This window comes from Dendrobates tinctorius, unplaced genomic scaffold (genome assembly GCF_039654945.1).
Source record: "Dendrobates tinctorius isolate UK_male_01 unplaced genomic scaffold, ASM3965494v1 ptg000257l, whole genome shotgun sequence".
NCBI classification, from domain to species: domain Eukaryota; kingdom Metazoa; phylum Chordata; class Amphibia; order Anura; family Dendrobatidae; genus Dendrobates; species Dendrobates tinctorius.
In genome coordinates, this window is record NW_027361924.1 from 3696614 (window position 1) to 3712906 (window position 16293).

Sequence of the window (16293 nt, forward strand, 5' to 3'; positions counted from 1 at the left end):
TACATCTCCTCCCTTGTTTCAGTATACCATCCTACCCGCGCCCTCCACTCTGCTGATGACCTGAGGTTAGTATCCTCAATAGTCAGAACCTCCCACTCCCGTCTCCAAGACTTTACACGTGCTGCGCCAATTCTTTGGAATGCACTTCCCAGGTCAATACGATTAGTCCCCAATCCCCAGAAGTTTAAGCATGCCCTGAAAACGCATTTATTCAGACTGGCCTACCGCCTCAACACATTAACCTAATCTATCCCTGTGTGGCAGAGCCAAAAGTTTTACCATAACCAGGTTCCCCGCATCATGTTCCCACATGCTTTATGCATCCAAAAAAAAAAAATGGTGGCGTCATTTAGAACGATAAACGCATCCAGTCAGAAAATGAGCCGCAGACCGAGAGGGGAAAGTATAGGCCATTGCTGTCACATTAGGGCACATGTGTTATTTGTTGTTGTTTTTTTTGGCGGGAAGGGGGTCACGTGACTTACTTTCCTGTCAGGGCATCAGCAGGAACCAGACCTGCAGGCAGTGAGTGTAAATCTACCTGACTAGTGAACGCGCTGCAGGAAGTTTGCCTCTTCCTCTCGCCGTAGCTACCGGTTACTACGGTCGGCGCGTCCCTTAGCAACGCCCCGCACAACAGAGCAGAATCTCCGCCTCAGACCTTTCTGCCTTCGGGGGGGTCTCCGGTAACGGGGGGGTCTCCGGTAACGGGGGGGCTGGAGATGGCTTCTAACCCGAGCATCTTCCTCCTGAACGTGAACGGACAGATTGAGAGCGGCGAGGTGAGGCCCAGTAAGCGATAGCGAGGCGGGCCTTCGAGTAACTCGCTGCTAACATGCAGCACACGGCATGCTGGGAGTTGTAGTTCTACAGCAGCTGGAGGTTGTGGAACAGAGCAGGGGCCACATTTGGGGTCCTGTCACCCCTGTGTGTCGCGTTTTGCTCATTTTCTGCCATTTTTAATGTCTTTCGCTTTTTCCCCCAACAGTTCCCGGAGTTTGACGATCTCTACTGCAAGTACTGCTTCGTGTACGGCCACGACTGGGCCCCCACGTCTGTAAGTGTCCGGGGGCCCCTCTGTGCGCCTCCTTCCACGTATGTGACCGCCATCTTCCTGCAATACGCTGCCAGCGCCTCATTCTCACGGGCCGGCCCCGCTCTGTGGCCCCTAGGGTATCCCTGTTATGGGGGGACGCTGCGGGTTCACTGTTATGGGGGGACGCTGCGGGTATCCCTGTTATGGGGGGACGCTGCGGGTATCCCTGTTATGGGGGGACGCTGCGGGTATCCCTGTTATGGGGGAGATGCTGCGGGTATCCCTGTTATGGGGGGACGCTGCGGGTATCCCTGTTATGGGGGGACGCTGCGGGTATCCCTGTTATGGGGGGACGCTGCGGGTATCCCTGTTATGGGGGGACGCTGCGGGTATCCCTGTTATGGGGGGACGCTGCGGGTATCTCTGTTATGGGGGGACGCTGCGGGTATCCCTGTTATGGGGGGACGCTGCGGGTATCCCTGTTATGGGGGGACGCTGCGGGTATCTCTGTTATGGGGGGACGCTGCGGGTATCCCTGTTATGGGGGGACGCTGCGGGTATCCCTGTTATGGGGGGACGCTGCGGGTATCCCTGTTATGGGGGGACGCTGCGGGTATCTCTGTTATGGGGGGACGCTGCGGGTATCCCTGTTATGGGGGGACGCTGCGGGTATCCCTGTTATGGGGGGACGCTGCGGGTATCTCTGTTATGGGGGGACGCTGCGGGTATCTCTGTTATGGGGGGACGCTGCGGGTATCCCTGTTATGGGGGGACGCTGCGGGGTATCCCTGTTATGGGGGGACGCTGCGGGTATCTGTTATGGGGGGGCGCTGCGGTTATCTCTGTTATGGGGGGGACGCTGCGGGTATCTCTGTTATGGGGGACGCTGCGGGTATCTCTGTTATGGGGGGGGACGCTGCGGTTGTGTGTTATGGGGGGACGCTGCGGGTATCTCTGTTATGGGGGGGACGCTGCGGTTGTCTGTTATGGGGGGACGCTGCGGTTGTCTCTGTTATGGGGGGACGCTGCGGTTGTCTGTTATGGGGGGACGCTGCGGTTGTCTCTGTTATGGGGGAGATGCTGCGGTTGTCTCTTATGGGGGGACATTGCGGGGTATCTCTGTTATGGGGGGGACACTGCGGTTGTCTCTTATGGGGGGGATGCTGCAGTTATCTCTGTTATGGGGGGTCACTGCGGGGTATCTCTGTTATGGGGGACGCTTTGGTTATGTGTTTTATGTGGACGCTGTCGTTATTGCTTTTACTGTTATGAGAGATGCTGTGGTTTTCTCTATTATGAGGGGGACGTTGTGGTTATCTCTGTTTATGGAGGGACGTTGCAGTTATTGCTGTCTGGCGGATTCTGTAGTTTTCAAATTTGATAAATTATACTATTTTTTTTTAATGTCATTGCACTATTTTTGCTTTGAAGTTCATCATAGCGTAATTCTCAGTTCTACCACCAGGTGTCGCTTCATTAACAGTTTTATCTTTTCACCTCTCATTTTCTTTTTTTTTTTTTTTTTAGGGGCTGGAAGAAGGAATTTCCCAAATCGCTTCTAAAAACCGTTGTGTGTCCCAGAGTGTTGTGTGGAACTTCCCTGTAGAGATCACGTTCAAAAGCACCAACCCGTTTGGCTGTAAGTACCTCCATGACACGCCAGAGGCGGCAGGATTTACGTTTCTCTTTCTGGTTGTGCCACAATTCTACCACCAGATGGCGCTCACTCCTCACTATTCCCTTTTATTTCACAGTAAAGGCTTGTCCTAGCCAGTAATTGTGGAGGACAGGAAGGAAGGCACATTAACCCCTTAATAGCAAGGCCTTGTTGGGCTCTAACTGCTTCCATCATAATAATAATAATAATCTTTATTTTTGTATAGCGCTAACTATTCTGCAGCGCTTTACAGTTTGCACTATAATATTTCTATACCGCAGTGTATTTTGCAGGGCCTAATAGGTTTTGGTGCATAGCAGACCTGGGGGTCATTATTTAGGCTCTAGGAATTAGTACATTACTCTGTCTTCTATGCCCATCGAGGGTGGGCTTCTAACCTGGCTCAGAAGTTGGGGAGTGACTGAATCCCTGCTGGCAGAAACTTTAGTGACGCAGAGTGGTCTTGATGCGTTTTAGGCTAATGTTGGAATTTCTTATTTTGTGAGCAGATCCATCACATCACCCTGGGCACGGGTGCAGAGTGTGCCCACGTCTGTCTTGGGACGCATCGATTCCTGGCGTTCCATGTTATTCCCCCGGATCCATCTGTCGCAGGCTGACTATATATGAAGCCTCCTAGTGGAGCCGTATTATTGATCGTATTCGGATAGGTCAGGCGTCTTTACTCTCATGGGCCCGGCGCCTTCCTATGCATCGGCCCGCAGCCTTGATGGTCAGCACGAGTCCTTGTTCCTACTTATCCGCACTCGCTACTTCACATCCCACAGCGGCTTTACGCTTCCTCTTCACCGAACAAAGGCGCGTTCTCATTAGGACACGTAGACTCCCCTGCTGCTCGAATTTATAGACTGCAGATTAAACATGTTGTCTGCATCGCCTTCTCATCTGCAGACATTAACTCTTAGTAGATGGTTGTTGTTAGTTCTTTTTTTTTTTTTTTTTTTGTTCCTCAGTCCTGACCAAGTCGTCATGTTCACACAGCTGAAGGTTTGTGACAGTGTACCAGTATAGAGAATGAAGAAGAACAGCTCCACCTTCCCATCTGCAGTGCTCGGCTCTTTTCACTGCTCACTGACGATATTTATGTTGATGTGACGTGCCCGCCACTACTTTCATTATATGGGTGTTGTGTTTGCGCTTGCACCAGTGATCATACAGACATCACCTATCCTATGAGTTGGTAATAAATGTATTTAGTGGGAAAACCCCTTTAAATGCGAAGCACTGAAAAGTAGGACCCCCGCCGATCCTGGTAATGAAGATGCTGCAGCATTCTACTCCCTTCCTGAAAGTGATACCCAGATCCCCGTGGTGGCACTGTGCAGGGGAGACCTAGAAGGGGACACAGTGCTGAGTCAGCATTGTGCCCCTTCAGGATCAGTGGGGGTCCCACATATATGCAAAGAGTGTTTCCATGACCTAAACACAGGACACACGAAGCCTGTGCTCCGTACTGATAGGGGTCACATCTGCTCAGAGTCATATTATCTGTTGTTATTTTAGGATGGTCCCTTATTTCGTACTTTCTCCACGTTGTGATTCAGGGCCTCAGATTGTGGTCAGCGTCTACGGACCGGACGCTTTTGGGAATGACGTAGTGAGGGGCTACGGAGCCGTTCATCTCCCCTTTTCCCCCGGCAGGTAAGTGTATCCATGCATCCTGATTGCATTCATCTATAAATGTGATTGAAGGGGACTTGCCCTTTAAGAGAGACACATTGTCAGGAGGGGTAAAAGGAAGACGTCTGAGTCACTGTCCTCACATACTGCTGCAAGACCGCCGAAAAATCATACAGGGACGCAGGAAGACTCGCTAAATGTTGCAGATTTGTTCCCCTCCATCCCCAGTGATAAACACTAACAAAACCGGCTTCAAACCTAATTATTAGCTGTCCTGCACCCACGGCTGTCAGGAGTGGGCTTGTTTTTCTGTGCTCCTTTTACAAAGATGGCGCCAAAGATAAGTGGCCCACTTAATAGACGCCTGGCCGACAGCAGATTAGTGGTCCAGTAAAGGCCACATCCTCTTTACCAACAGTTATTTTAAATAAGAAATGAAGCAACTTTGCAACAGAACCGTTTTTATGTCTGCAGCTCTTATACGGAACTGTGTGTCTCCATGGTAACAGACTGTACACATACCCCATAATAGAATGATCCTTCTGACAGGTTCCCCTTTTTATTTGTCCTCTTCACCTAGCGGGGAAAAATGGTAGAAAGGAAAAGACTGCAGACTACACACGGCATGTCTATAGGCTGTTACCATGGGAATACATTGATCTGCATAGGAGCTGTAGAAGCGAAATGACAGGTTTTTTTTTTAGTAAAATCTACTTGCAACGTGGCACTAGCTTTCATAGAATTATATTGATGGGGTATAGTTTCAACGTCTCATTAGAAATGGTCAATATGTCGCAAGTCTGCAGGCTCGAGAACCATCCTTCATCTACAGCTATTACGTTCCGTTCATTCACAACGACATCCGCCACCGGGGAAGACGGCAGATCGAAGCTTTCTCGCTGGTGACCTTATGGAAGGAGATGGCACAGAGCACGGAAACCTCCCATTATACGCGGTTAATGACATTGCCATCCGGAGTGAAAGCGATTATTACATTATCCTTATTAAGATCCACTAGGAGCGTTCATCACAAGTATCCGGAGTCTAGACCAGCGCTATGCACTTATTCACACTACACACTGACTCCACTCTTTCCCGTCCCTCTGTTATTCCTCTTGGACTCGCTCAAGTAAAGTTTTGCAATTCCCCTTTGTCAGAGCACAGCATGATTGGACAATTATTGACATAGGGAATGGGATCATACACATTGTTTTATTTTTTAGTTACTGTATTCATTTACAGGAGGAATAACAGAGGGACAGCACAAGAAAAAGAAAAGATGATTCAGGAAGGATTTTTTTTTTAATAAATAAATGAAAGATGAGAATTTAGGGGGATTACTCAGAAACACAAAAGTAGTGAATTTATGTAAAGGTCCTGGACACAAACAAAGTGCACGTAGCGCTATATAATCACTCTAAGGAGCTCTGCAATTCAGGATTCAAGAACATGAGAGTAGTAGTCCCTATGTTGGAGAACAGCTTGGTTGGAGAATTCACTGTGTACATACATTACATTACTGATCCTGAGTTACATCCTGTATTATACTCCAGAGCTGCACTCACTATTCTGCTGGTGCAGTCACTGTGTACATATATTACATTACTGATCCTGAGTTACCTCCTGTATTATACCCCAGAGCTGCACTCACTATTCTGCTGGTGCAGTCACTGTGTACATACATTACATTACTGATCCTGAGTTACATCCAGTATTATACCCCAGAGCTGCACTCACTATTCTGCTGGTGCAGTCCCTGTGTACATACATTACTGATCCCGAGTTACATCCTGTATTATACCCCAGAGCGGCACTCACTATTCTGCTGGTGCAGTCACTGTGTACATACATTACTGATCCTGAGTTACCTCCTGTATTATACTCCAGAGCTGCACTCACTATTCTGCTGGTGCAGTCACTTTGTACATACATTACATTGAGTTACATCCTGTATTATACCCCAGAGCTGCACTCACTATTCTGCTGGTGCAGTCACTATGTACATACATTACATTACTGATCCTGAGTTACATCCTGTATTATACCCCAGAGCTGCACTCACTATTCTGCTGGTGCAGTCACTGTGTACATACATTACATTACTGATCCTGAGTTACATCCAGTATTATACCCCAGAGCTGCACTCACTATTCTGCTGGTGCAGTCCCTGTGTACATACATTACTGATCCCGAGTTACATCCTGTATTATACCCCAGAGCGGCACTCACTATTCTGCTGGTGCAGTCACTGTGTACATACATTACTGATCCTGAGTTACCTCCTGTATTATACTCCAGAGCTGCACTCACTATTCTGCTGGTGCAGTCACTGTGTACATACATTACATTACTGATCCTGAGTTACATCCTGTATTATACCCCAGAGCTGCACTCACTATTCTGCTGGTGCAGTCACTGTGTACATACATTACATTACTGATCCTGAGTTACCTCCTGTATTATACCCCAGAGCTGCACTCACTATTCTGCTGGTGCAGTCACTGTGTACATACATTACATTACTGATCCTGAGTTACATCCTGTAGCTCTTTTTTATTATAAAAGTATCAAAACACAATACATAACAGACAAACAATGCTCCCGACATAAATATTTGTGCAAACCTCACAATTTTACCTGATCCCCCAGGCTTTCCAGCCTAGAGGGCCCCAGCAGGATCCCTCCACCCCTATACAACTTGAAATAAAGAAACCCCGATATAACACATTCATCCCCTACGCACACCCTTTCACACGCCATTCGCACTTTGCACCCATACCTATATATAAGTAATAAAGAAAAAAACCATATTCCGGCCCTTCTGCCTTAAAAAAAAAACATAGCCACTTATACTGGCAAAACCCCAGCACCAGCCTAACACCTCTACGAAATTTTTTTTTTTATTATTTATCATCCCCCCCACCACACCCAAGGTCCAAAAGTCCATGGCCCATTACACGAAACACACAAGGTCCATCAATGTTCATGGCCTATCACATCTATCTCTTGGCAACAACAGTTTATGCTCCAAGAGGAAAACCCTCACCCGGCTCCACCCAAAACCTATGCTATTTACCACGTGGTCCGTTCTTCTTTTCCTTTCCACGATTTGTCCATCCACTTTCCCTTCGGATAAAGGTCCTCTTTTCCCATTCTCACCCCCCATTCACCCCCCTCCCAACCTCACTACACCCTCCCATGCACTCCTAACTAAAACAAAAGAAAGTATGTATAATACACAAAAATAATACAAATATACAATATATATCTACATATACACCACATAACATTATTACCATATTTGTTTTGGCTTGCCACCACACACTTTCCTTTGCAGACCCAAGATCAGTGCCTGCAAGCCCAATATCCATTAATGCTCTATGTTTCCAAAACAAAAGACTAGAGTGGCATGCTTTAGCCCACCACCAGGAAAAGGAGTTCTCGAGGCCCCGTCCCTCACTAACTCATTCACCCTGTCCCTCAACAACTAAGACTGTCCCTGCTTCTGTCCCTAAAGAAACTGTCCCTATCTGTCCCTTCCTGTCCCTACTTCACCTAACTTAATATAACTAACTCTCTATCTGTCCCTCAGTGCCTGTCCCTATCTGCCCCTACTTCTGTCCCTAGCACACCAGTGAAACTTATGCTATCCCTACCCTCATTCACACGGAGCTAGCTCTCCCTTGAGTGCGTTTTTAAAAGGAGAGGCCTCTCCAAAGCCAAGAGGCCTTCCTCACACCCAACCTTTCGAACTCCAAAGAACGAACCTTCACCAGGTCACCCAAGATGTTTCCTACCACCTCATCCCTTGGGAGGGTTTTTTTCCGTATCGAAACTAGGCACCGTGCATTCCAAGTGTAGAACCTAACCACTACACTGACTAGGAATAAAGTGCACGGGTCCCGGCCACCCAGGGATCTGAACGCTCCATAGGCCCACTCAGCGTAGGAGAGGGACGCCAGCCGCGGCCAACGTATGGAAGCACCCACCCTGTTGTACACCTCTGCATTAAAGGGACACTGAAGCAGGAAGTGCTCCATGCTTTCCAGCACGTCACCACACTCCTCACGGGGACAACCCCGATCATCGGATTTCCTGCACTTCAGGTTATCCTTTACATACAGCCTCCCGTGGAAGCAACGCCAGGTCAAGTCCCAAAACTTCATGGGGATCCGCTTAGAATTTAAAAGCCCCAGCCCGACCTCCAGATCCCGGCCTGGGCAATCCTTAAGGGCCAGGGGCTTCTGGAAATGGGTCAACAGGACCCTCCTGTCAAGGCATTGCCTCGACATGGTCCTGATTTCCCACATTCCCAGACCCCACCGGCGGATCACCTTCAGAACCGGGGTAGCGTAAGCCGGGAGATGCCTTGAGGTGTGCGTAGGTCCTTCACCTGCCCTCCTGTCTCCCATTCCTGGAAGAAAGGCCAAAGCCAACCCTTGCAGGAGACTACCCACGGAGGAGCCCTCTCTAGCCAGAGGTTGGAGATGTTAGTCTTAAGAAAGATGTTTACTAGAAACACCACCGGGTTGACCATACCCAACCCGCCTAGTCTCCTCGTACGGTATGTAACCTCCCTCTTGATTAGGTTAAGCCTATTCCCCCATAACAATTGGAAGAACAGGCTATAGACCCGTGTCCAGAGAGGTTCCGGCAAGATGCACACACTGCCCAGGTATATTAATAAAGGTAGCAGAAAGCATTTAGCCAGGGCAACCCTTTCCCTCAGGGTTAAAGACCAACCCTTCCATTGGTCCACCTTTTGGGCGGTGATCTTAAGCAGTGGCGGATTATAATGAGGTCAATTTGGGCAGTTGCCCCGGGCCCAGTGGGGTTAAGGGGCCCACAGCCCAGGCCAGTAAATTGCCCCATTATAATCCGCCACCGCGCAGGGCCGGATTATAGGCAGGGCAGGCGGGGCTTCAGCCCCGGGGCCCCCACCACAAGAGCTTCTAAGGGGGCCCCCACCACATTCCTGCTTGCTGCTGCAATGGCACTCCATCTTCTCCCCACCTAAAAGTGAGTGACCGTGGGGGCGGCATTATGTGCTCTGCTACCAGCAGCATCTACAAGTAGCGTGAACGCTGATGCTGCTGGTAGCGTGCAAAGGCTTGTGATGAGCTCACAGGAGGTAAGGTGTCAGGGCCCCCGATCATGTGACCCCTGTCTCCTCCCCTCCTGTGACCTCATCACAGGTCCTGTGCGCACAGCACAGAGCACTGAGAGCAGCCATGTATGTGGAGTGCGGCTCTGCGGGTGGAGGTAGGTGCTGGAGGCCCCATTATTCTCTATGTGGAGTGCGGGTGGAGGTCGGTGCTGGAGGCTCCATTATTCTCTATGTGGAGTGCGGCTCTGCGGGTGGAGGTTGGTGCTGGAGGCTCCATTATTCTCTATGTGGAGTGCGGCTCTGCGGGTGGAGGTCGGTGCTGGAGGCTCCATTATTCTCTATGTGGAGTGCGGCTCTGCGGGTGGAGGTCGGTGCTGGAGGCCCCATTATTCTCTATGTGGAGTGCTGCTCTGCGGGTGGAGGTCGGTGCTGGAGGCTCCATTATTCTCTATGTGGAGTGCGGCTCTGCGGGTGGAGGTCGGTGCTGGAGGCTCCATTATTCTCTATGTGGAGTGCGGGTGGAGGTCGGTGCTGGAGGCTCCATTATTCTCTATGTGGAGTGAGGCTCTGCGGTTGGAGGTCGGTGCTGGAGGCTCCATTATTCTCTATGTGGAGTGCAGCTCTGCGGGTGGAGGTCGGTGCTGGAGGCCCCATTATTCTCTATGTGGAGTGCGGCTCTGCGGGTGGAGGTCGGTGCTGGAGGCTCCATTATTCTCTATGTGGAGTGCGGCTCTGCGGGTGGAGGTTGGTGCTGGAGGCTCCATTATTCTCTATGTGGAGTGCGGCTCTGCGGGTGGAGGTCGGTGCTGGAGGCTCCATTATTCTCTATGTGGAGTGCGGCTCTGCGGGTGGAGGTCGGTGCTGGAGGCCCCATTATTCTCTATGTGGAGTGCGGCTCTGCGGGTGGAGGTCGGTGCTGGAGGCCCCATTATTCTCTATGTGGAGTGCGGCTCTGCGGGTGGAGGTTGGTGCTGGAGGCTCCATTATTCTCTATGTGGAGTGCGGCTCTGCGGGTGGAGGTCGGTGCTGGAGGCTCCATTATTCTCTATGTGGAGTGCGGCTCTGCGGATGGAGGTCGGTGCTGGAGGCTCCATTCTCTATGTGGAGTGCGGCTCTGCGGGTGGAGGTCGGTGCTGGAGGCCCCATTATTCTCTATGTGGAGTGCGGCTCTGCGGGTGGAGGTCGGTGCTGGAGGCCCCATTATTCTCTATGTGGAGTGCGGCTCTGCGGGTGGAGGTCGGTGCTGGAGGCCCCATTATTCTCTATGTGGAGTGCGGCTCTGCGGGTGGAGGTCGGTGCTGGAGGCTCCATTATTCTCTATGTGGAGTGCGGCTCTGCGGGTGGAGGTCGGTGCTGGAGGCTCCATTATTCTCTATGTGGAGTGCGGCTCTGCGGGTGGAGGTCGGTGCTGGAGGCTCCATTCTCTATGTGGAGTGCGGCTCTGCGGGTGGAGGTCGGTGCTGGAGGCCCCATTATTCTCTATGTGGAGTGCGGCTCTGCGGGTGGAGGTCGGTGCTGGAGGCTCCATTATTCTCTATGTGGAGTGCGGCTCTGCGGGTGGAGGTCGGTGCTGGAGGCCCCATTATTCTCTATGTGGAGTGCGGCTCTGCGGGTGGAGGTCGGTGCTGGAGGCTCCATTATTCTCTATGTGGAGTGCGGCTCTGCGGGTGGAGGTCGGTGCTGGAGGCTCCATTATTCTCTATGTGGAGTGCGGCTCTGCGGGTGGAGGTCGGTGCTGGAGGCTCCATTCTCTATGTGGAGTGCGGCTCTGCGGGTGGAGGTCGGTGCTGGAGGCCCCATTATTCTCTATGTGGAGTGCGGCTCTGCGGGTGGAGGTCGGTGCTGGAGGCTCCATTATTCTCTATGTGGAGTGCGGCTCTGCGGGTGGAGGTCGGTGCTGGAGGCCCCATTATTCTCTATGTGGAGTGCGGCTCTGCGGGTGGAGGTCGGTGCTGGAGGCTCCATTATTCTCTATGTGGAGTGCGGCTCTGCGGGTGGAGGTCGGTGCTGGAGGCCCCATTCTCTATGTGGAGTGCGGCTCTGCGGGTGGAGGTTGGTGCTGGAGGCTCCATTATTCTCTATGTGGAGTGCGGCTCTGCGGGTGGAGGTCGGTGCTGGAGGCCCCATTATTCTCTATGTGGAGTGCGGCTCTGCGGGTGGAGGTCGGTGCTGGAGGCTCCATTATTCTCTATGTGGAGTGCGGCTCTGCGGGTGGAGGTCGGTGCTGGAGGCCCCATTATTCTCTATGTGGAGTGCGGCTCTGCGGGTGGAGGTTGGTGCTGGAGGCTCCATTATTCTCTATGTGGAGTGCGGCTCTGCGGGTGGAGGTCGGTGCTGGAGGCCCCATTATTCTCTATGTGGAGTGCGGCTCTGCGGGTGGAGGTCGGTGCTGGAGGCCCCATTATTCTCTATGTGGAGTGCGGCTCTGCGGGCGGAGGTCGGTGCTGGAGTCCCCATTATTCTCTATGTGGAGTGCGGCTCTGCGGATGGAGGTCGGTGTCGGAGGCCCCATTATTCTCTATGTGGAGTGCGGCTCTGCGGGTGGACGTCGGTGCTGGAGGCCCCATTATTCTCTATGTGGAGTGCGGCTCTGCGGATGGAGGTCGGTGTCGGAGGCCCCATTATTCTCTATGTGGAGTGCGGCTCTGCGGATGGAGGTCGGTGTCGGAGGCCCCATTATTCTCTATGTGGAGTGCGGCTCTGCGGGTGGAGGTAGGTGCCGGAGGCCCCATTATTCTCTATGTGGAGTGCGGCTCTGCGGATGGAGGTCGGTGTCGGAGGCCCCATTATTCTCTATGTGGAGTGCGGCTCTGCGGGTGGAGGTCGGTGCCGGAGGCTCCATTATTCTCTATGTGGAGTGGGGCTCTGCAGGTGGAGGTCGGTGCTGGAGGCACCATTATTCTCTATGTGGAGTGCGGCTCTGCGGGTGGAGGTCGGTGCTGGAGGCCCCATTATTCTCTATGTAGAGTGTGGCTCTGCGGGTGGAGGTCGGTGCTGGAGGCCCCATTATTCTCTATGTAGAGTGTGGCTCTGCGGGTGGAGGTCGGTGCTGGAGGCCCCATTATTCTCTATGTAGAGTGTGGCTCTACGATTCGTGACCCCCGTCACGTGACGAGGGGGGCCCACAGAGTCTGAACTGCCCCGGGCCCTGGCTACCCTTAATCCACCCCTGATCTTAAGTCTGCCCTCCCAATTTTGCTAGGGGTAATCCCCGGGGCCAAATTCGATGCCTAGAATTTTGGCGGTGGCCTGGGGCCCTGGAAGGGTGTCCGGGAGATCAAACCTGGGATCTCCCCCTCCCAGCCAGAGACTTTCACACTTATCCCGGTTGATCATGGACCCGGATGCCTCCGAGTAGCGCACTACCTCCGACATGACCCAATCCGCCTCCCCTCTTGAGGACACGAAAAGGGAAACATCATCGGCGTACGCCACCACCCTCAGAGAGGACCCAGAGCCCGCCTGGTCCATCCTGACTCCCGCCAACGGTCCACGATCTACCCTCCTTAGGAAGGGATCGATCGCGAACGCATATAAAAGCGGGCTCAGCGGACAGCCCTGACGGACCCCAGAACCCACCTCAAAAGGGTGACCTGACCAACCGTTCACCAGCGGAAAAGTCTCAGCCCCTTGGTACAAGATCTCTAACCATTTTACAAACCTCCCAGGCAGACCATACCTCAAAAGGACGGACCAGAGGTACTCGTGGTTGACCCGGTCAAAGGCTTTCGCTTGATCTAATGACAGCAAGTACCCCTTCCAGTGACCTGCCCTACCCTGCTCCACTGCCTCTTGGACACCGAGCACAGCACTAAAAGTACTGCGGCCTGGTACAGAGCATTGCTGGGCCCCTGAAAGGAGCTGGGGTGCAAACTTCACCAGCCGATTAAACAGCACCTTGGCCAGAACCTTCCGGTCCGTATCGAGAAGCGCTATGGGACGCCAATTCTCAATACGGGACGGATCCTTACCCTTTGAGGGCTGACTTCCTCATTGAGTCGGGAAGAGTGCCCGAGGAGAGACACTCATTAAATACCCCTGTCAAGAGGGGGACCAAGGAGTCCCTAAAAGTCTTATAGAACTCGGATGTTAAGCCATCCGGACCTGGCGATTTCTTGGGCCGAAGCCCATCAATGACCAGTCTCACTTCCTCTTCCCTGATTTCTTCTGCCAAAACACCAAGAGAGGGATCACCCCCTGGCTCAGGGACGGTTTCAGCCAGGAAAGCCGACATCTTGTCCCGATCCAGATCCTTCTTTTCCAAGAGGTGTGAGTAGAAGGATCTGACCACCTCCAGGATCCCTGATTTGGATCTGTTCAGGGACCCCGTACTGTCGATCAGTCCTGTTACCATCTTACAATTCACTGACATCTTACAGTTTCTGTAAGGGTCCGGCGAGCGGTACTTCCCGAAGTCCCTCTCAAAAACCAAAGATGTGTGTCTATCATACTGACACCTCTTGAGTAAAGATTTCACTCTGGAGATTTCCTCACGGTCACCTCCAGTCGAGACAAGCTGCTCGAGTTTCCTCCCCAGGGCCTGGTACAAGCGGTGCCTGTTCAGACTCCTGAGGCTCGAGAGCTGACGGAAGAACCCCGCCACCCGCTTTTTGAAGATCTCCCACCACTCTGACTTACTACTACAGAGATCCAACAGCGGTGCCTGGCTCTGAAGAAAATCCTTGAAGGATTTTCTCACCTCCGCTTCTTCCAGCAGGGACGAATTGAGCTTCCACAGCCCTCTTCCTATCCGAGGAGTCTCTGCAACATTCAGAGAAAAGAAAATTAGACAGTGATCGGAGAACTCCACCTCAACGGCGGACACAGCAGAAAAGATGGCGTCCTCCTTCAAAAAAAACCTGTCTATTCTAGACCTACTGCTACCCCTATGGTAGGTGAAACCCCCGTGACCTGGGGTGTGCCGGATGTGGACATCCACCAGGCGAGCTTCACTGGCTATGCTATTCAACGCAACGCTATCATAAGCCAGGCGATCTCCGGGACCCCCCCGGTCACGGGACCTCGTAATGGTTTTGAAGTCCCCACCGAAGACCACCTGCCGGCTCGTAAAAAGAAAGGCCTTGATCCTCAGGAAGAGACATTTGCGGTCCCACTTGGACTGCGGGCCGTAGATGTTGATGAGCCGGAGCTCTTGTCCCCTCATGAAGACATCTAGGATCAGGCACCTCCCCATTTCCAACTCAGTAACCCGTCGGCATTCAACAGCTGCAGTATTAAAAAGGACTGCCACCCCGCTATACGGCTCGGCCACAAGAGACCAGTATGAGGGCCCGCACCTCCACTCCCTCCGTGCTTTATAGATGGCTCCCATGTCTGTTAGTCTGGTCTCTTGCAAGAATAAAATTTCTGCCTCAATTCGGGAGAAAAAATCAAAGACCTTGAAGCGAGCCGCATCTGACTTTATGCTGGCAACATTAATAGATGCCAGCGTCAACGGGGCGAGTTCCGCCATCATGGGTGATCAAGTTGGATGGCCAACTTCTTACCACTGCTATCACCTCCACCTGGGGAGGGGTCGGACACCTTCCTTTTCAGGGAAGCTCCTGTTGTGTCCATCCCACCCACCCCGGTGTCCTCGCCCCCGGGTTCCAGGTCTGTCCCCCCCCCAGGAGGAACACTGCCCCCTGAGGGACGGACCCCACCATCCCCCGAAGGACCCTCCGGTGGTACCCCCGGCCCAGCATCCTCGTCTTGCGGCCCATCATCCGAGCCTCCGAGGACGCTGAACCGGTTGGAGAGATCAATCAGAGGGGGGTCAGCGGGCCCTTCCGTGCGCACCCTGGTGGTCGTGGGCGGGGGAGATTTTGAAGGCTTTCCAGCCTTCTTCCCCCCCCGATTTGTTACGATTGGCACGTTTGCTTTTGCCACCCGCTGCTGTAGGCTGCTCCTGAACCTCCTCATCAACACTTTCATACTGTGAGGACCCGTCCGAGTCAGCCGCTTTATCCTCCCTCTCCATCCTCCTGATCTCTCTCACCACACTCTCCCTCAGGACCTCAGAGGCTTTTGCCACGGGCCTGGAGGGAGGAGCAGGCATCGACCCGGTTGCCCGAGACTTCACCTGCCCCCCACCCCCATGGTGTTTTTCTTGCCTCCGCACGTACGCGGGGACCCTCACCTTGGCATTGCCCTTCCTCACCGGTCCCTCAGCACCTTCCCCTCCGCCACCACCTGCCACAGCTGCAGGAGCGCCGCCAGAGGTTTCTCCCTCACGGACTCCTCCCGCCGGGCCTGCAGCGGCATTAGAAAAGGAGCGAGGGCAGCGGCTGAGAGGGTGACCTAGGTCACCACACAGGTGACACCGAATGTATTTACACGAGGCGGCCAGATGACCTACCCCACCACACAAGGCACATTTCTGTACCTTGCAGCTAGCGCTGAAGTGAGGTGGGTCGCCGCACTTGTGGCAGACCTTCGGTTGCCCCTGGTAGAAGACCAGGATCCTGTCCCTTCCCAGGAACGCTGAGGAAGGGATGTGGGTGACCGTGCCGCCGGAAACCTTCAATTTAACCATGAAGGTCCAGCCCCCCGACCAGATGCCGAATTCGTCCCTGTTCTTTTTGGGGACCTCGGTGACTTCCCCATAACGGGAAAGCCACGTCATAATGTCCACGCCGGCAAGTGACTCGTTACAAGTGACCACGGTCACTCGCTTGACGGAATTTTGGCGAGACACCGCTTGCGCAACGAAGTCTCGCCATCCGGGCTCTTCCCGCACCCGCTCATAGTTAGACCAGAAGAGCTCAAGCCCCTCTGGCCGCACAAAGCTGACGTCGAAGAAGTCGGACGCCGAAGGATGTATCAGGGCAAAGATGTCATTCGCCCCGAAGC

General features: G+C 52.9%; 1 protein-coding gene across 4 annotated transcripts in view; it reads left to right on the forward strand.

Annotated features, from left to right (window-relative positions):
- Positions 1-531: 531 nt before the first annotated feature.
- The window catches only part of B9D1 (B9 domain containing 1), a 53370-nt gene continuing 37608 nt past the window's right edge, over positions 532-16293 (forward strand). For 3 of the 4 annotated variants that reach the window (XR_012226520.1, XM_073558457.1, XM_073558456.1), the window contains exons 1-4: positions 532-782; positions 989-1057; positions 2564-2675; positions 4259-4355. Coding sequence is in view for 3 of the 4 variants with exons in the window: in XM_073558457.1 (XP_073414558.1) it covers positions 723-782; positions 989-1057; positions 2564-2675; positions 4259-4355 (338 nt within the window). In the remaining variant the exon portion in view is untranslated. Of the gene's footprint in view, positions 783-809; positions 883-988; positions 1058-2563; positions 2676-4258; positions 4356-16293 lie in introns of those variants that run through there. The other variant, XM_073558458.1, reaches the window with a different exon arrangement.